This window comes from Hypomesus transpacificus, chromosome 12 (assembly GCF_021917145.1).
Source record: "Hypomesus transpacificus isolate Combined female chromosome 12, fHypTra1, whole genome shotgun sequence".
Taxonomy (NCBI): Eukaryota; Metazoa; Chordata; class Actinopteri; order Osmeriformes; family Osmeridae; genus Hypomesus; species Hypomesus transpacificus.
Genome location: NC_061071.1, coordinates 1,150,767 through 1,171,767, shown reverse-complemented (window position 1 = coordinate 1,171,767; position 21,001 = coordinate 1,150,767). Strand labels below are relative to the sequence as shown.

At 51.4% G+C, this 21,001-nt stretch overlaps 1 protein-coding gene across 1 annotated transcript in view; it reads left to right on the top strand.

Annotated features, from left to right (window-relative positions):
* The window catches only part of LOC124474866 (nck-associated protein 5-like), an 83,711-nt gene extending 64,631 nt beyond the window's left edge, over nucleotides 1-19,080 (top strand). The window contains exons 12-19 of the mRNA XM_047031326.1: nucleotides 313-3,479; nucleotides 4,119-4,227; nucleotides 5,372-5,459; nucleotides 11,090-11,371; nucleotides 12,840-12,943; nucleotides 13,316-13,421; nucleotides 13,534-13,670; nucleotides 18,944-19,080. Coding sequence (XP_046887282.1) covers nucleotides 313-3,479; nucleotides 4,119-4,227; nucleotides 5,372-5,459; nucleotides 11,090-11,371; nucleotides 12,840-12,943; nucleotides 13,316-13,421; nucleotides 13,534-13,667 — 3,990 coding nt within the window. The 3' untranslated portion in view covers nucleotides 13,668-13,670; nucleotides 18,944-19,080. The remainder of the gene's footprint in view (nucleotides 1-312; nucleotides 3,480-4,118; nucleotides 4,228-5,371; nucleotides 5,460-11,089; nucleotides 11,372-12,839; nucleotides 12,944-13,315; nucleotides 13,422-13,533; nucleotides 13,671-18,943) is intronic.
* The last annotated feature ends 1,921 nt before the right edge of the window (nucleotides 19,081-21,001 follow it).

Below are 21,001 nucleotides of genomic sequence, written 5' to 3'. Positions count from 1 at the left end.
TTGGCCTGTATCGGTGGACTGGAGCAAAACAAGTCCTTGATTAGACACATTCAGATGGAATTGCTCAAAGATTTGAGAATACAATATACAATCAAATAATCAATATTGGGTCTTGCAGCGTTTACCTGTCTCCATCAAGCATTTTCACACAAACCTCCTGTAGCCTAATTACATGACAGGCTGCAACAGCTTCTCAGTGTCCTCCCATCTGTCTCAGCCAGCACTCCCAAACCCCTTCAGCTCAGCTTCATGAAGGTGTGTGTCCCAGCTTTAAGGTGTGTGTAAGGTGTGTGTGTTCCCTGTCTCCTGCAGTCTTCTCTGACCTGGGAGAAGAGGCTGAGCGTGTGCTCGTCGGCCCCCGGCAGCGTGGGCCCCTCCCTGGGGGAGCCTCTCCCCTCCGGCAGGAAGGAGAGACGCATCCTGGATGGTCTGAGACAGCTGCAGAGACCCTCCCCCTCTGGCAAGGCCTCCATGTCGGGCGACAAGGACTGCATGAACTCCAACGAGGGCATCTACTCTCTGGGGATGAAGGGCAGGGACAGGGGGGTGTCCAGCCTGACCTCCCCGGGGGGCAGGAAGTTTTCGTACGACTCCGACGACGCGGACGACGAGTCACCTCGCGTGGCCGGGTGCAGGGGGTGGGGCGGGGGGGCGGGGGAGGAGGGCCGGAGGGGCTGCAGGGGGCTCTCCCACAGCGTGTTGGACAGCCTGTGTAGCTGGGAAGGCCTGCTGGACGCTGAGGCAGCAGGGCGGAGCAGCAACGAGCCTCCGCCTCCCTACAGCTCCAGGGAACGGCCCCAGGAGCTCATGAGCTTGATCAACAGCTTCCTGTCTGGCGGCCGCACCTCCGCCCTGCTCAGCCCAGCCCTGCTGGAGGTCTGCCCCACCAACCCCGACCACTCCCTCCTCCTCTCGGACACCGACCTTGAGGACCTGCCACTGGAGGCCGGCGACTCCCGTCCCATCCCCAGGGGGGCCCGGCTGCTGGGAGCCCCTAACCTGAGGAGGGAACAGGGCAGGGCTCAGTCTGCGGACAGCAGGCCCCGGCCCTTCAGCCTCAGCAAGGACTACCAGGTGCCCAAGAGCGCCCAGTCGGAAGAGAGTCTCCTGGCCATGTTCGACGAGGACGGGAGGCTCATCGAGCTGAGCACTCAGCAGGGGGCCGGGTGTGGGGGCGGAGCCCCTGGCAGGGCTGTGGCTGGGTACCTGGCCGCCAGGCAAGCAGGAGGAGGCTCCAGGAATTACAACCTGATGGAGGCTCCAGAGAGGCCGTCCGAGGACCAGAGCCAGCCCAGCAGAGCCAGCAGTACCAGGGGGGAGGGTGCAGAGAGGAGACTCCTACAGCCCCAGAGCTCTCGCTCCAACAAGGGTCTCTCTGTGCCTCCCATGACCCAGGCCTCTGGCTGCATGGCCAGCAGCTCTAAGATCCCCAGCCGGGGGACGCCGTCTCCTCTGAAGGTGTCCAGGGGCTCCTCCACGGACCCCCCCCCGGGGGCCCCCCCTCAGACGTCCCCCTCGTCTCCTCCAGTGAAGATGTCCCGCTTCATCAAGGCCTCCTGCTCTCAGAGCCCCAGGACAGTGAGCTCCAAACTCCCCAGCAGGGCTCCCTGCGTGTCCCCCAGCTCCCCCCACCCCCCCCGCAGGCTGCTGGACCACAGGGAGCCCCCCACCAGAGACACCCAAGCTGACCTCAGGTCCCCCTCGCCACCCCCTCCCCCCGGTCGCACTTCTTCCTTACTCATCCGACTGAAGGATGGTGCTCAACCCCCCACACTCACCCCTGTGAGGGGGCCGCCCCCCAGCTACCACCCCCCACCTGTACCAAATCTACAACACATGTCCCCCTGCAAGCCCCAGGACAGTGTGGACCTGGACGCGGGGTATGGGACAGCAGTCGCACCTCAGAAGTTGTCTGGTAAAGCCAGCCAGCAGTCCCCTGTGATGAAGGCTGGAGCTGAACATCACGTGGGAAGATGTAAAGGCACTTCTAAACGCACCCCTTCCAAGCTCCACCTCCCCTCCCCTGCCCCAGGGGGCGTGCCAGACCGTCCTGACAACACCAACTCTAAAAGCCCCAAAAACCTCCCTCCCAGCGTCCCAGCAGGTTCCCCGCTGCATGGCACCTTTAAGAAGGTGTCTGCCAATGAAATGGCTTGTCCTCCTTGTTCCAAGGTGTCAAGCAACCAGCCTCCGTGCCGCTCAGAGCATCAGGACGCTGTGTCCCTATGTCCCCAGGCAGGGGCGAGCCCCACTAGGACAGGACCTCCCAACCTTGCTGAGAAGAACTCCAAAACACGCATCCCCTCAGGGTTTAAAGCCTTTGTGAGGTCGCCCCCCTCTCACAGGACTGGCCCCTCCCTCCCAGGCAAGCAGGAGAAGGAGCACATCAACGCCGTCTCCAGAGAGACGTCAAACGCCTCCACTCAGTGTGACCCTTCGCCCCCCTGCAGCGCCCCCCCTCCCGGGACCCCCCTGGTCCAGGCAGGGCGGGGTCACAAGGCGGAACGAGACCTCATCAAGAGATCCACCTCCGTCACCACTAAGCCTCATCTGAAGCCGGCTCTGGGGATGACTGGAGCCAAGGCTCGCAGCCAGAGTTTCAGCACCAGCTGCATGGAGAGGGCCAGCGTGAGCACCACCCGAACACAGATCATCACCAACTCTGGCGAGAGGGGGAACTCGCTAACGAGACAGAGCTTGCTAGTGGACGGCCTGCCAGGGAGGGCCTCGGGGGAGGGGCCAGCCAGCTGCCCCGGGAAACGGCTGAGTCATCATGGGGGCGTGTTCACCAGTCACCAGGGTGTCACGGAGGACCTTCCCAAGTTCTGCACCCCAGATGAGGGCTCCAAGGAGGACCCTTGTTTGGCCCCTGTGGATCAGACGGGTCTGAAGGGCTCCAGGAGGCCAGCCGGGGGGGCCTCCCAGCCCCTGCCCTGCCCCCCCCGCCCCTTAGAGGCCCCGCCCAGCAGAGCCAGGAGCGAGCCGCCCGGCCCGGCCCAGATCAGCCCCCCGGCCCGGCCGGAGGAGCAGGGAAGCCCCCCCGGCTGCACCATCGAGGAGAAGGTGATGCTGGGCATCCAGGAGAACGTGCAGAAGGGACAAGGTCAGGAGAAGACCCTGCTCTCCGAACCCCGGCAGAAGACTGGCCCCTCCCTGGCCAACTGGTTCGGCCTCCGCAGGGCCAAGCTAACGGCCCCAGATGCCACGTCTGACGGCCCCAAGCTCAGAGACGACAGGAAGGAAGTGAAGAAGGGAGGTGTGCTGGCAGGAAGGTTGATCAAGACCCACAAGAAGGACAAGGGGAGGAAGGCAGATGGCCCATGCAAGGACAATCAAGATCAGATGCTGTGTGAGAACAGCAACAAGCTCAGCTCAATAATGGATCACTGTAACCTCCAGATGGGACATGTAGCCAATCAGATCCAGTGTTCGACCGTGTACATCGGAAAAGATCAGTTCATGAAGGATCTTCTGGGAAGGTTGGTATGACAACAATCTCATTTTATCGATTCATCAATTAAATTATTGATGTGTTGTTTCATCATTAAACTCCATGAGTTCATTATATTATGTTATATTATATATGAGTAATAATAAACTACTTAAAGTAGCTCTTCAAATAAAATGAGTCGGGATTCAAACGCTCAAGTTTAAACCCCACAAGTGGAAAGCACACAGAGATACGTGTTCTGAGAAAAGCACAATAAACAGCATCCAGTCTGTCTGTCTGAGTAATGCTTCACCCTGAGAGCGTTCCCCACTCCAGTCCCAGAACCCAGCCCCTCCGTCACCCCGGAGCTGTCATCTGGAAAACAACAGTCACGCTCCACATCTACCTCTAATATGATACACTTGCTTAAATCGCAACTGACAGATTTGATCAAGAGCGGCTGCAAACATTTATCACTCAGTGAGTCTGCAGACAGACAGAGAGAGAGAGGCTGAGGTGACTTCAAAGCTGTGCGGGGGATGTGGGTGTTGGTGGTGATGGAGGTGTTGATGGAGGCTGATGCAATTTATCTGTCGGATCACAATCCACCTGCACAACGGCCTCTCTGGTGGGGGAGTTCAGATGAGCGAGAGCACAAGACCAATCACATGGGGTTTCTTTCTTGCAGGAGTGTGGGGGTGAAGGGCGACACTCAGACCATATCTCTGCCAGGCATCTCCATTCCCAAGAAACACTGCAGGGAAATGAGAGATGTGGAGATCTGCAAAGATAGCACTGTGAGTGAGATCGCCCCTTTAATAACATGATGCACCCTTCAGGATCAATTTGTTATGTTCCAGGATATTACATCTATCTCTCGCTCACTCGCTCTTCCTTGCTAAATTCTTTGCTCTTTCTCTATCTGACTCTCTCTCTGCATTGCTTCCTCTCTACCTCTGTCTCTACCTCTGTCTCTTTCAATCCCTCACTTTCTTTTGCACTCTTTCTCAGACCTTATACCTCTGTCTGTCACTCTCTCGTATCCCACCCCCCCAAAAACCCAATCATGCAGTCGTCCCCCCCCCCCCACCCCCTTACCACCCACACACACTTACATCAGTGTATTTTGAATCAATGAAGCATAGTGTGACTGCTCTTTAGAACGTACTGTACATGCCGGGTGCTGGAGAGGTGTTCTGTGTGCTGTGTCATGCCAGTACCGCAACAGAGTCAGAGAAGGATGGAGGTGAAGGGTAGACAGGGAGAATGGAGAGAGGAGAGAGAGGAGCGTGTGAGAGAGAGAGAGGTAGAGAGGGAGGAGAGGGAGAGTGGGAGAGACAGTCTGACTGCAGTATGCAGGAAATTCAATCCAGCTGATGGGGAATATTGATAACGTGGAGGAACTTCTTATCAGAGACACTCAATTTAACAAAGGCTCATTTAATACTCTCTCTGAAGCCTCTCTCTGTTTCCTGCCAACACAGAATCACTGAGAGAGAGGACTGTGTTTCTGACCCCTCTAACTCCTGCCCACATCACCTCCACACAGCGGCTTGGGAAAAAAGCCTGTGGATGAACTAAATACTCAGTTGTGTCTTGTGCTGTGAAGGGAATGCTGGGTAAAGTGGTTGTGTGTGGCAGGGCTGGGGTAATGTGTATGCCAGCCACTTCAGTCATCAGTCGAAGGTTAATTTAGTTTCTCACATACACGGTTTACTTATTGCAGCTTAGTCTTTACTTATGTAAGGATAGACTTAGAGCCTAAACTGCTCCTTACTTTTCCTAATGACAGTGTATATAATGTTACAGGTTACCATGGTGACAGTGTATGTTATGTTACAGATTACCATGGTGACAGTGTATGTTATGTTACAGGTTACCATGGTGACAGTGTATGTTGTGTTACAGGTTACCATGGTGACAGTGTATGTTGTGTTACAGGCGATCATAGTGAAACAGAAGATTAATCTAAGAGGGAACAACCAGGAGGATTCTATCCCAGAAGCCACTTGTCAAGATCACATGATCGGTAGGTTCCTCTGATTGAATGTGTTGTTATTGTGCAGTAATGTTGCGCTCTACTTTAAGACACCAAGCCTCACAAATGTTTTTCCTGTAACAAACAACAGTGTATCTGTCTGGGACATGAACAAATCTCCAAAACTCCAGAACACGTGTGCCTTCTATAACTTACGGTGCCTTAACCATATCCCTGCAGGCCCCTGTACAGACACACTCCCCCCCCAGGCCCCTGTACAGACACACTCCCTGCAGGCCCCTGTACAGACACACTCCCCCCCCAGGCCCCTGTACAGACACACTCCCTGCAGGCCCCTGTACAGACACACTCCCTGCAGGCTGTGTGACAGATCACTACCACTGCTGTGTGACAGGAGATCACTACCACTGCTGTGTGACAGGAGATCACTACCACTGCTGTGTGACAGGAGATCACTACCACTGCTGTGTGACAGGAGATCACTACCACTGCTGTGTGACAGGAGATCACTACCACTGCTGTGTGACAGATCACTACCACTGCTGTGTGACAGGAGATCACTACCACTGCTGTGTGACAGGAGATCACTACCACTGCTGTGTGACAGGAGATCACTACCACTGCTGTGTGACAGGAGATCACTACCACTGCTGTGTGACAGGAGATCACTACCACTGCTGTGTGACAGGAGATCACTACCACTGCTGTGTGACAGATCACTACCACTGCTGTGTGACAGGAGATCACTACCACTGCTGTGTGACAGGAGATCACTACCACTGCTGTGTGACAGGAGATCACTACCACTGCTGTGTGACAGGAGATCACTACCACTGCTGTGTGACAGATCACTACCACTGCTGTGTGACAGGAGATCACTACCACTGCTGTGTGAAAGATCACTACCACTGCTGTGTGACAGGATATCACTACCACTGCTGTGTGACAGGAGATCACTACCACTGCTGTGTGACAGGAGATCACTACCACTGCTGTGTGACAGATCACTACCACTGCTGTGTGACAGGAGATCACTACCACTGCTGTGTGACAGGAGATCACTACCACTGCTGTGTGACAGGAGATCACTACCACTGCTGTGTGACAGATCACTACCACTGCTGTGTGACAGGAGATCACTACCACTGCTGTGTGACAGGAGATCACTACCACTGCTGTGTGACAGGAGATCACTACCACTGCTGTGTGACAGATCACTACCACTGCTGTGTGACAGGAGATCACTACCACTGCTGTGTGACAGATCACTACCACTGCTGTGTGACAGGAGATCACTACCACTGCTGTGTGACAGGAGATCACTACCACTGCTGTGTGACAGGAGATCACTACCACTGCTGTGTGACAGGAGATCACTACCACTGCTGTGTGACAGGAGATCACTACCACTGCTGTGTGACAGGAGATCACTACCACTGCTGTGTGACAGATCACTACCACTGCTGTGTGACAGGAGATCACTACCACTGCTGTGTGACAGGAGATCACTACCACTGCTGTGTGACAGGAGATCACTACCACTGCTGTGTGACAGGAGATCACTACCACTGCTGTGTGACAGGAGATCACTACCACTGCTGTGTGACAGGAGATCACTACCACTGCTGTGTGACAGATCACTACCACTGCTGTGTGACAGGATATCACTACCACTGCTGTGTGACAGGATATCACTACCACTGCTGTGTGACAGGAGATCACTACCACTGCTGTGTGACAGGAGATCACTACCACTGCTGTGTGACAGATCACTACCACTGCTGTGTGACAGGAAATCACTACCACTGCTGTGTGACAGGAGATCACTACCACTGCTGTGTGACAGGAGATCACTACCACTGCTGTGTGACAGGAGATCACTACCACTGCTGTGTGACAGGAGATCACTACCACTGCTGTGTGACAGGAGATCACTACCACTGCTGTGTGACAGGAGATCACTACCACTGCTGTGTGACAGGAGATCACTACCACTGCTGTGTGACAGGAGATCACTACCACTGCTGTGTGACAGATCACTACCACTGCTGTGTGACAGGAGATCACTACCACTGCTGTGTGACAGATCACTACCACTGCTGTGTGACAGGAGATCACTACCACTGCTGTGTGACAGGAGATCACTACCACTGCTGTGTGACAGGAGATCACTACCACTGCTGTGTGACAGGAGATCACAACCACTGCTGTGTGACAGGAGATCACTACCACTGCTGTGTGACAGGAGATCACTACCACTGCTGTGTGACAGGAGATCACTACCACTGCTGTGTGACAGGAGATCACTACCACTGCTGTGTGACAGGAGATCACTACCACTGCTGTGTGACAGATCACTACCACTGCTGTGTGACAGGAGATCACTACCACTGCTGTGTGACAGATCACTACCACTGCTGTGTGACAGGAGATCACTACCACTGCTGTGTGACAGGAGATCACTACCACTGCTGTGTGACAGGAGATCACTACCACTGCTGTGTGACAGGAGATCACTACCACTGCTGTGTGACAGGAGATCACTACCACTGCTGTGTGACAGGAGATCACTACCACTGCTGTGTGACAGGAGATCACTACCACTGCTGTGTGACAGATCACTACCACTGCTGTGTGACAGGAGATCACTACCACTGCTGTGTGACAGGAGATCACTACCACTGCTGTGTGACAGGAGATCACTACCACTGCTGTGTGACAGGAGATCACTACCACTGCTGTGTGACAGGAGATCACTACCACTGCTGTGTGACAGATCACTACCACTGCTGTGTGACAGGAGATCACTACCACTGCTGTGTGACAGATCACTACCACTGCTGTGTGACAGGAGATCACTACCACTGCTGTGTGACAGGAGATCACTACCACTGCTGTGTGACAGGAGATCACTACCACTGCTGTTTGACAGGAGATCACTACCACTGCTGTGTGACAGGAGATCACTACCACTGCTGTGTGACAGGAGATCACTACCACTGCTGTGTGACAGGAGATCACTACCACTGCTGTGTGACAGGAGATCACTACCACTGCTGTGTGACAGGAGATCACTACCACTGCTGTGTGACAGGATATCACTACCACTGCTGTGTGACAGGAGATCACTACCACTGCTGTGTGACAGGAGATCACTACCACTGCTGTGTGACAGGAGATCACTACCACTGCTGTGTGACAGGAGATCACTACCACTGCTGTGTTACATTGGCAGGCGGAAGGTGTCCTCGACGGCAGTGACCGGGACAGATAATCCTGTTTGTTGGAGGTGTGTCCTGCCAGTGGCAGGTCTGTGTGAGAGGCTGGGGGAGTGCTTCAGCTTGTCAGCGTGCCACTCAATATCCCATCCTGATGACTGTCATCTCATCTAAAGGTCTCTAAACCTGATCTGGCCCCTCAGACACTGTGGGCCTCATTTACTAACAGGATTGCGCCCATTTCAGGCATCAAATATCGGGTACAGACATAAAACCTTATTTACAAAGGCAGCGCACTTGAGTAAAGACCCAGATTACTGCTGCTGGGAGGGTATAAGGGAAAGTGGGCGTGTGCTGCACAGAGATGGGAGGAGAGGTGTATTTCTTCCTTGTAACATGTTAATGTTAGCTGTAACCTAGTGAACCAATATTTCTATCTCCTGTTCGCTGAACCTTCTTTTTCTTTTCCTTGAATCACCCATGGTGGCAGTAACATGCAGGCGATTTCTCCCGTCTTTCAATGGCGCGCTAATTAACGGTAAAGGGTTGAGTATGGCGCTGATTGCCCAACGAGAATCTGGTTTGAGAAATACCACGCAAAGTGTGGAAATACACCGTGCGCTATTTGCGGTTGGGCCAAGGTTCAGATTAAGCTGGGGTCACAATGTTAGTTACTGAGGCCCTGAGTCTCCATGTTGAGACTGGACTCTCTGTGAGCTGCCAGGAAGGCACGCTCCCTATGTCCTTCAGAGAGACCAGCCTGGTGTTGAGGTCCATTACTGAGTCTTGTTCTGGAATAGTCTGTTGTTTTGACATGGAGTGATTTTCCTGAAAGCATGAAAATGTGCTTGATTCAACTTAGTACTATGTGATGGAAGCAAGCCAAAAAGAGAGTCCTTAATCGTTTTTTGTTCTCTGAATTAACAGAATGGTGTTTCTAATTCTGCCAGCTCAGCACATCTATCAGACTATGAAATAAGTGTCGCCTACAGATTCTGCTGTGTCCGGTTACAACATAGCTCTTAAATCATGTTTTAGGATGTAGAACTAACTTTTGAACTTCTAATGCAAACCCTGGTCAAAAGTCTGCAGTGTGCAGTATTTGTAACATGCAAAAGCAATGACATGTGTTCTGACATGTTTGGATTACTCATAAATTAGTCATGCGTGAGTCATGTGTTCACAAGTCAGTACCAGGTTGTCTATTTGACACCAGCCTCGTGAACAGCCCGTGAACAGCCCGTGGGTGCAGATTTATCAGGATCCCCTGGAAATGGTTTGATTACTGTAATTGTACGGCGTATCTCAGAGCTACAGTGCAACACTGTTGATAAAGTGCCTGTAATTATGCAGAGATGAATCAGCAAGTTGGCTTCCTTGGTGGGTTTGTGGGCGCAGTACCATGTGGGTTTTGGCCCTGAAACCAGCCGTGTCTGGGAGCCGTGAACAACACCTTGGCTGTCCTGCTGATATCTGGAGGCCAATGCTAGGAGATAGTCTGTCATCCCTGATCTGTTAGGAGGCTGGACTGGAGGTTGAAGATGTGAAGGTCGTGTTTATTGAAATGGAAGCATCTCTAACGAAAGATGGTCCCTGTGTTGTCCATGAAAGTGAAGGGAGATCATAAACTACCACGTTGTTACGGCAGGAGAACAATGGTCATCCAGAATATCTAGAGGCTGAAAAGGATCCATAATTTCCAAGGGTAACTGTGGCCAGACTAACCGTCTCTAACTCCTGCCTCCTAAAGACTACATTCCTGCAGTCCTGCAACAAGATACTGCAGGAACTAGAGACAGTGGTTTATTATATAAATGGATATGAACTTTTAAGATGACCTGTAGCAGTTTGAGATGGTGTACACACATTCTTAGTTTAGGTTTGAATTGATCTTTTAATCCACATCAATATAACACTTGTTTTGTTTTTCATTATGTAATTTCGTAAGTAGCACAGAGTATTTGGCAAACGACGTTCACAGTTGTGTGTGAGCAACTCGTACTAACCCTAACTAACCCCAACCATAACCCACTGGGTAAACGACACAATAGAAGACATCAGAAGAAGCATATCTTTTGAGGAAAAAATACCAGACTTCTACACCTGCATTCGTACTTGAGTGCTCCTAGAATCCCCAAACAATCCCCAAGTGCTCAACAAGCTGAATGATCTTTCTGCTCTCCCTTGGTGTTGATTCTCCCAGATGCACTCTTTACCCACAACCCCTTCTGAGTCCTGATACGGCCTCTGTCCTCAGTGTTCCTCCACTATTCCTCTCCTCTTCCTCACGCGCCTCTCTTCTTCCCTCCTCCTCCTCTCCTCTCCTCCTCCTCCTCCTCTCCCCCTCCTCCTCTCCTCGTCCTCCTCCTCCTCCTCTCCTCCTCCTCCTCCTCTCCTCCTCCTCTCCTCGTCCTCCTCTCCTCCTCCTCCTCCTCCTCTCAGGCTCCAGCTGTCAGATGAGGACTCTGGACAGTGGGATTGGAACATTCCCGCCGCCAGACTCCGCCTCGCGCCTGAACGGGCGTCACATCCCCCGGTCTGAGTCCAGCCCAGACAGGGTGGCAGGCCCTCCTAACCAGCCCCTCTCGGCCCCTGCCTCCGACCAGGACCTCCCTGACCCTGCGCTAATCCCTGCGTCCCTGGGCCCCTCCCAGTCTGCCCCCATGGTGGCCCCCCGCCCCCCCATGGACGCCCAGAGCCGCCTCCCCAAACCGGCCTCCTCCGGTAAGTCTGTCAGCGCTAAACCTGTCTGGGTCATGACACAAAGCATTGAACATTTTTACAAAATTACACCCAGAACTCTGAGTTAAGGACCAGAAAAATGGAAACCAGCCTGGACGCAGCTTGATTGATAATCGTGTCTTTGATTCACAAGTCGTGTAGTGTCTCCACAACACCTGCTCATCAGCTCTGCCCCACCAGACGCTGACATAGCTAGACCAGACTCACAGGGACTCACAGGGAATCACAGGGAGTCACAGAGAGTCACAGAGAGTCACAGAGAGTCTCAGAGAGTCTCAGAGAGTCACAGAGAGTCACAGAGAGTCACATAGAGTCTCAAAGAGTCACATAGAGTCTCAGAGAGTCTCAGAGAGTCTCAGAGAGTCACAGAGAGTCACAGAGAGTCTCAGAGAGTTACAGATGAGCTCCGTCAGCATCCTGATGCTGTGTGAACACCACATGGTCAGGGGTCAGGCTAGCAGCTGGTTAGCGTTTCACTTATTACTTTAGAAGATGCTTTTATGCAAAATGACGTTCAAATATAACAATATATAGTGCATAATATACGTGCATAATTCTACAGTATTTCAGTAGTCAAGGAATGGTCTTTCTAGGCACAATGCAAAAATCAATTGCTGGTACATAGATTATTGGTGGTAGACAGTAGATTAGAGGCCCACAGACAGGTAGATTAGAGGCCCACAGACAGGTAGATTAGAGGCCCACAGACAGGTAGATTAGAGGCCCACAGACAGGTAGATTAGAGGCCCACAGACAGGTAGATTAGAGGCCCACAGACAGGTAGATTAGAGGCCCACAGACGGGTATATTAGAGGCCCACAGACAGATAGATTTACAGGTGATGTTGTCTCTGCTGGCTCATCTCTGGTAATGACACTGTTGTTGGGGTTGAAAGCTTTTAAAGAACAGGAACAGAATGGATACTTTTGAAGATTCACGAGAGGCTGTGCCTATCACCTGGTACTTATTCTTGGTGGATGACAGCTCCAAGCTGTTTATTATCAGCTGCCTCAAGTTGTTTTGCAGAAATGTTCATGGGGATGATGCTTTTTGACTATTAATAGTTGTAACTAGCAGGTGGTCACATCGAGAAGCATGACAGCACAACCTGTTGGCTAGTACAGATGTATTATTAGTGTTCATTAAACTGTTAGTCATAAATATGGTTGTATTCTCTCAGGATGATTAGTGCTGAGGCAGTCCACCCCCTCTCTCCGTCGCTCCAGCGTGGCCTGGTGTGTGAGGTGTGTGTGTGAGCTGTGTGTGTGAGGTGTGTGTGTGAGCTGTGTGTGTGAGCTGTGTGTGTGAGGTGTGTGTGTGAGCTGTGTGTGTGAGCTGTGTGTGTGAGCTGTGTGTGTGAGGTGTGTGTGTGAGCTGTGTGTAGGGGAATGAATCACAACTGTCTTGTTCTCCTCTCATCTTTAACTTGTTTATTTTGTGTTCATCACAGACGTGCTGAATCCCCTGAGTCAGACAGATCCAGCGTCGCCCGTGACTCTGCCCCCCCATGCCACACACACCAACACAGGCCCCGCGGAGCCAGCCTCGCCCACGGTGAGACGACAGGGGGCGTGTGACTGCAGAACAGAACTGAGCCTCGTTTATGGCAGGCTGGGCCAGGAGTCCTCCTCTGGCTGACTAATTAAACAAAGGATCTTTAATACTGCTTTTTGCCTCATCAAAGAAGATATAACTAATGGCAATGCAAAATGGCACTCGCACAAAAACAAAAAAGAACTCAAGAACTAAATGAATGTATGTCTGAGGAAGCTACATTGGAGCAAGTCTCCAAACAGCCAGAGAAGAGAAGTGATGTCGTGATTAGACAGGAGTGTGTGGGCGGGGCTGCAGGGTGGTGACGTTGTGATTAGACAGGCGTGTGTGGGCGGGGCTGCAGGGTGGTGATGTTGTGTTCCTGGTGAGCAGGACGGGGATCTGAGGGGGCCTACGTCCTGCAGCAGCGACAAGGACCACCACACACTGGACCCCTCCCACAACACCCTCCTCAGCCAATCAAACACCAGCAACTCAGGTAAGAAACTTTTGAGAATTCCACATCTGAATTCTGAACTGTGTTGAAGATCTAATGAATCAGCTTCCAGCCCTGAGCTCCAGAACGAGCTAAAGCACCTTGTCATCCTCAGAGCGGAGCGAGGGGACAGCTAGGGAGAGCGGGCGTCTGTCCCTCCTGGAGCTGCTGGCTCACCTGGAGGAGACCCCTGCCAGGGTGTCCCCGTACAGCAAGGCTCTCCAGGAGACCAGTCCCACCCTGCTGTGAGACGTGAGTGTCCAGGAGATGCCCCGCCTCTCCATCCACCCAGTCACTAGCCCCGCCCCTCCATCCACAGAGTCACTAGCCCCGCCCCTCTATCCACCCAGTCACTAGCCCCGCCCCTCCATCCACCCAGTCACTAGCCCCGCCCCTCCATCCACCCAGTCACTAGCCCCACCCCTCCATCCACCCAGTCACTAGCCCCGCCCCTCCATCCACCCAGTCACTAGCCCCGCCCCTCCATCCACCCAGTCACTAGCCCCACCCCTCCATCCACCCAGTCACTAGCCCCGCCCCTCCATCCACCCAGTCACTAGCCCCGCCCCTCCATCCACCCAGTCACTAGCCCCGCCCCTCCATCCACCCAGTCACTAGCCTCGACCCTCCATCCACAGTCACTAGCACCGCCCCTCCATCCACAGAGTCACTAGCCTCGCCCCTCCATCCACAGAGTCACTAGCCCCGCCCCTCCATCCACCCAGTTACTAGCCCCGCCCCTCTATCCATCTAATCACATCTGCCTTTATAAGAGTGGACAGCTCAGCAATGCAGCATTAAAGTAGGCTCAGCTTAGTGGTCACACTGCAGAATAAGAGGCTATAGGTTTTTTAATGCTCTTCTGTACGGCACTTTGGATCAAATCATCTGCTAAATAGGTAAAAAAACATTATTATTGTTATTTAGTTCTTGTTATTAATAATTAGGCCCAGATGATGTTGTCCTCTTGTGTGTACTGCTGAGGAAGTGCGGCTTCTCCTGCTGGTGTTTCTCCTGTCTGGGCATCTGGGAGCTCCACAAACCCAGCTGGTGTTTCTCCTGTCTGGGAGCTCCACACTAGCCTGGCTGCCAGCCCAACTTCTCCCCGCCCACAAAAACATTTGGTCAGGAAGTTGGGTCTGGAGTGTCTCGTATTGGGAACAACTACATAAAACCAGGATCTGGGCGGACCAATGAAATTGCCAGGGCGGGCTTTATACGATGATGGACAGATGATCAACAGTAACGTAATCAACAACGTCACCAAAGAGCGCTTGGGTTGAATTCGTTTTCAACAAACAACATATTACGTTGCTTTGATTGGTTGTAGGTCTATCCAATTGAGCGAAGAGGCATTTGTTTTGCGAGTTCGGTTGACACACGCCCCATAGTCACAGCCCAATGGAGAGTTTTCAGACTCATATTCTGACTAGAATTATGAGTATGACAACGTCAGGCTAGTCCTGATCCAGCAGTGGGGCTGTATGTTTCTACCATATCTAGTTGGAGGAGTCGTTATGTCAATAGCACTGTGAGTGTAGAATACAATCCTAACTGCTGGTGTTTCTCCTGTCTGGGAGCTCCACACACCCAGCTGGTGTTTCCTCAGAGAAACACGCCTTTCGATCGTCCTGTCCTGAATATTTACCTGAGCTGGGTGACAAATGAGAATCAGAGACCATGAAATGACCTCCAGCCCCCTCTCTCCCCCGTACCCCCCACACACACACGCACGCATGCACACATGCACACACACACAGTCAGACGCATGCACACAAGGATACACACTCATGCACACACAAACACACGTGAAACAGTCAATGTAGAAAACTTTCTCTACACCCCCACAGAGAGAAAAGAGAGAAAGAAAGAGAGAGAGAGGAGGGAGTAGGAGGGAAGGAAAGCAGAAATATATTTTGGAAAATATACTTGACCTTTGCTACTTGTTTTGCTACTTTGTGAACATGATGAAAGCCCTACCAATGTATGAAGTATAAACATACTTAAAAAATGCCTAGAGAGACGTATTGTGTCACAAAGATTTCTTCAAGGTAGCTTCACAATATTTCCTTCTTCAGGGATGTTAGCGCAGTCTGTTAAGTTGAACCCACTTTACCTGAGCCAGGGATGTTGTACACCTCCACAAACTCAGTAAATAACCTCCATAAATACAATCCAAAGACAACCATGTCACACCTTTTTGTCTAACCCTGGTCTAGAAGAGATATAAACAGAGATATAAACAGAGATATAAACAGGTTCTGAGTGCCAGCTGTGTGAGGACGTCCTGCAGCAGCCTGGCTGTCACCTGTGTCCCTGTCAAACCCACGTCACCGAGTCTGGTTTAAAACACAAGAACCAACCATGAGGAATGACTAACCCTAACCCACACAGGCCAGTTACTGGTTCAAATGTGTTTTATTTTACAACCTCCACCCATCCACCTGTTCATACCAGCCTGAGGAAGCCCACATCAGCAGGTGACCTGGCCCCTGGCCCTGCGGCAGCCCCAGGCTCTGATCACCTGGCGGGGACGGGCAAGGAGGGGTGGGGGGCGCTGGTGATTTAAGTGGCTTTAATAACCTATCACAAACACTCAGGAGAGTGATGTCAACCTCAACAGCTTCCATCAGAGTCCTCTGGCCCGGCCGGCTCCCTCATTCATCATCCTGACACGGCTCGCCTGCCTCTGACACCCTCGCTTTTTCTCCATACCTCTCTCTCTTTCCCCTCCATCCCTCTCTCTCTCTCTTTCCCCTCCATCCCTCTCTCTCTCCCCTCCATCCCTCTCTCCCCATAATCCCTCTCTCTCCCCCCCTCTGTCCCTCACTCTGTACTTCTCTCTCTCTCATGCTTTCATTCTGTAGTTCTCCCTCTATTCATGTCTCTCCCTCTCTCTCTCTGTCTGTCTCTCTCCTTCTCTCTCTCTCTGTCTGTCTCCTCCCTCTCTCTTTCTTCACTCCTGTTTCTTTACGTCAAACCCTCCATTTTCTGACATTCTCTCTCCAACCATTTTTCATTCTCTCTATCTCTTTCCAGATGTCCCCTTTCTCTCCTTCTTCCTTCTCTCCTCTCTATTCCCTGTCCTTCCTTCCTCCCTCTCTCATCTCTGTCCCCCACTGCTGGGGCCACTCTGATGGTTAAAAGAGATTGCTGTAGGTCTTTCCGACAGGAGGAAATAACATTGCATGCTGTGTTGAGGCCTGAGGCTTGAGGAGGGGAGGGGGAGGGGAGGTAAGACACACCAACCTGGTTCCACAACGTCCTGATATCCCAGCAGCTTGCTCTCCCCAGCACTGCTTAGCACAACTGGTGACCTGCAGCTGTGATGTCACGTCTAGGAGAGATGTTTGGACACATGCTGCTTCAAATAGGGCCACTAACATTACTGCTACCCTCTATCAAATACAGTTTCAATTACCCAGAAAATGATGTTTTTTCCAGGTGGACTGTTGTGATCCTGGTCTGTAGTTTATGTCACGAAGTGAGCTGTCTATATGTTGTAGTCCACAGCTACTGGGTTTCCACAAATTCTAAATTACAACTCAATCAACCAATCTGATTCCCTCTAGTTGGTGAGGAACATGACTGGCCAAGCACAAATCAGCTAAAGCAGCTACTATATAACATTTATGCATTTAGCAGACGCTTTTATCCAAAGCGACCCAGAGGATACTACATACAGAGGGATGTTATTGAAATGACAGCAGAGAGTCAAGGATCGTAGTTGTAACAGCGTTTTGGTGGGTGGAGTCAGTGAGTGGTTTCAGTGTAGTCCTGGTTCCTCTGCCCCCAGCGTAGCCCGACAGTTGCACCAGCCTGCTTCTGGAGCACGTCTATGGGTTCAGGGTCATTCAGCAGCAGGTAATTGTGTTTCACCCAATCAGAGCTAATCCCAGATCAGATGGTCTCCTGCAGTGTTGGGGGAGCCAGCAGGAGTGAGGAAGGTGCTGATTGTTCTAGCTCACTGTCAGAGTGAAGGGCTGCTCTGTAATCACTATCACCCCGGACACTGTCTCCATGATGCTGCCCTGATACCAGCCACTGCCCCTGGCCTCTTGGTGCTGGCCTCTTGGTGCTGGCCTCGCTGGACAGCCACACATGGATGTGGGGAGCTGGAGGTCAGTCCTGGGGGAGTCTGGAGGTCAGTCCCGGAGGTCAGTCCTGGAGGTCAGTCCTGGGGGAGTCTGGAGGTCAGTCCTGGGGGAGTCTGGAGGTCAGTCCTGGAGGTCAGTCCTGGAGGTCAGTCCTGGAGGTCAGTCCTGGGGGAGTCTGGAGGTCAGTCCCGGAGGTCAGTCCTGGAGGTCAGTCCTGGAGGTCAGTCCTGGAGGTCAGTCCTGGGGGAGTCTGGAGGTCAGTCCTGGAGGTCAGTCCTGGGGGAGTCTGGAGCTCAGTCCTGGAGGTCAGTCCTGGGGGAGTCTGGAGGTGGCTTAGCTCTTTACCAGTCATCACTCCTCAACTCTGCTCTCCTCTTCACCCCTCAACCACACCTCTAACTGTGATTGGCTGTTGGCGGGTGGAGGCGTCAGATCTAGTGACTCTGCCAGTGCATCATGGCAGCGTGGGTGCATCACACCTCACTATGTTCCTGACAAGTCCGCTCCTCAGGAGGTGTGTGTGTGTGGTGTGGTGTGTGTGCATGTGTGTAGGGAGGGCGTCAGATGGCTGAGCGGTTAAGGAATCGGGATATTAATCAGAAGGTTGCCCGTTTCCCGTGCCCCAAGAGCCAGGAAAATAATTTAGTGCTACTGAGTGGAATCAAAGATGTAGTCAGTTTATCAGTGTCTGTTCTCGTAGGAATATATGGGGGCGAGGTATGTACAAACATGCCGCTATGAGGTAAAAGCGCAGACTGCCTGTCGCGGGAACTGAAAATGGCAAATAGCGCTTTTCCGTGTCTTGCATATGCATTCACGGGAGGGTCAGGGGAAAGTGGGAGTTTCCCATAAAGATATAGGAGGGGATGCGTTAAGTGCGCCTGATTATGTCTTGGCGGTATGTACAAAAACCGCCTGTGAAAGCACACCTCTATTTTGCGTTGAAAATTCTCCGCCTGTTAAAAGCAGGCGTAAACCAGGATGTGCATATGCCTCCTGGTAAAATGGCAGCCGTAACCCGAGCAAGACGAAGACATAGGCCAAAGGATTTTTGCCACAAGGATCACACTTTTTGAGTCGAGTGAACACAAAATCATTACACGTATAGTACAGATACTGGAAGAAATCTAAGATTACATCGAATCTCTGACTCAGCATTCACATTCCATTCCAGCAGTTGTTAAACTCCTCGCTACGTTACAAATATTGGCATCAGGATCATTTCAAACAGTCATCGCTGTTTGACTTTGTTGGCTGATCCACGATCTGCGGGTCGGCCATGGCGCTAATAACGCTACGTTTGCGAATGTACGTACATGAGGCCCTCTGTCTCCTGAGCTTTACTCCTCCCTTTTTGCTACATTCATAAGATCTGGTACAAAAAAGTCAAACAGTCTCCTCCTCTCCTCCTCTCCTTCTCTCCTCCAGAGAACTGCTGATCTCCAGGCTGCTAGACGTCTTGCTGAACCAGGCCTGAGCAGCAGCGAAGGGGCTGCAGAGGAGGAGCTGCTCTGGAGGGCCAGGGGACAGAGGAGGGGCTGCTCTGGAGGGGCAGGGGACAGAGGAGGGGCTGCTCTGGAGGGGCAGGGGACAGAGGAGGGGCTGCTCGGGAGGGGCGGAGGAGGGGCTGCTCTGAAGGGGCAGGGGGACAGAGGAGGGGCTGCTCTGGAGGGGCAGGGGACAGAGGAGGGGCTGCTCTGGAGGGGCAGGGGACAGAGGAGGGGCTGCAGCAGCAGTCAGGCCTCCATCACTGAGTAGAGAGGACGCAGAGAGAACGGTGTGTGGAAACCACACACACGTACACACGTACACACACACAACAGAACCAAGGTATCCTACTCTGCTTACTCTAAGCACTTACAGACCTGGTGAGGTCACAGACAAGCACCCTCCCCCAGGGTAGACTGCCTCCAGCCTCCAGCCCCCAGCCTCCAGCCCCCAGCCTCCAGCCCCCAGCCTCGTGGAGCTGCATCCCAGGAACACCCTCACCCAGGGTAAACTGCCTTCAGAACACACTCATACTCTGGTCAATGTCTCAAAGGGACTGAAGGTGCAGAGAGTGAAAACTACCAAATCTAATCATGTTTTTGATGCAACGGGTGCAGTTGATTACTTTTGCTTTCAGTTTGTGAAGCAAAACAATATATAGAAGTATGATGGTACTGATTAACCCAACTGTATTTACCTCAATCAAAATGGGAACACGTTCTTATGTTGTCATATGATCTCAAACCGTCTGCTCAAACTGCTTTGAACGCTACGTATGTTGCTTCTTACAGTTTTACTTCTTGTATAAATGACCCAAATATACAGTATGAATTGATTGATTGTACCATGTTATTTTGTAAAGAGTCTGTCAAATTACTTCATACAGCAAAGACACTTGGCATCATGGTAATTAACAACAAAAAAACTGCTGACTGGCAGTGCCTGTGTAGGTACCTGACAGGAAATCTTTGTTGAATTCCTGTGGTTGTTATGGTAACTCAGTCATGTTTTAATCGTTTTTCTCTAAAGGACACGTATGAAAATCCCAAGACTTAGCCTACAAATCAAGTAATGTGCACAATAGCAGCTCAGGGAAAAACAACATTCATATTTATAGTCAGTATTCATAATGGTCATATTGACAAATGCAAATACTGTCTCTTCATAACGGCAGTTTGTAAACGGTAGTATTTCTTTTTTTTAATTTTTTTATTTATCCTCCTGTAGCAAATGTACCCGATGTTCTGAAGTCTTCTGTGTTACCCTTTTATATAGTTTGTATATTTTGTTGTTTTTAAACAAATGGTTTTAATTTAATATCAGATGGGGCATTATTGATGGGTTTCTGCAAATATTACTAAACAAATAATGTCTTTGCCATCAAGTCTGTGAGTCTACTGTTTAAAAACGGCTAAATGTGTTTGTTTATGAAAATGTCCACGCTTGGTGTTTATTAAGAGCTAAATACTAACACCTCCATCACTTGATCTTCGTGTTTGAGCTGAAATCCTCTCATCTGAACCCTGGTGCTGACGAGCTCGCTTGGTAGTTCAAACTTTTCTATGAAACTGTTAATATGTATGAAGAGAGTGTCCTGGTCAGCGGCGTAACAAGTACTTGGCGGGCCCGAGTGCAGATCTCACCAACGGGCCCCTTACCGACCTATCGTCAAGCGAAATTATTGACTGTTGACCTTAGCGATGCGCAAGGAAATTTAGGCTACTTATGATGTACAATTAAGGGTAACGACTGCTCCTTCTATGTGAAGATAGATGACGGTTTAAAAAGTGAACGTCTCTGACTCGCGAGTTTCTGGCTCTAGATTATGCTTGCTACAACACGGAATGAGCATAATGGAACAGTCAGTCATGAGCCGACGTATCTGCGACGTTTAAATAGAGCACAGAGATGAAAAGAAAATCTGATCATTTACCGAGGCTTATCCGACGTTATGAATGACGTTTCGATCTGTCATGTGTGCTATCTGGGTACTAGTAA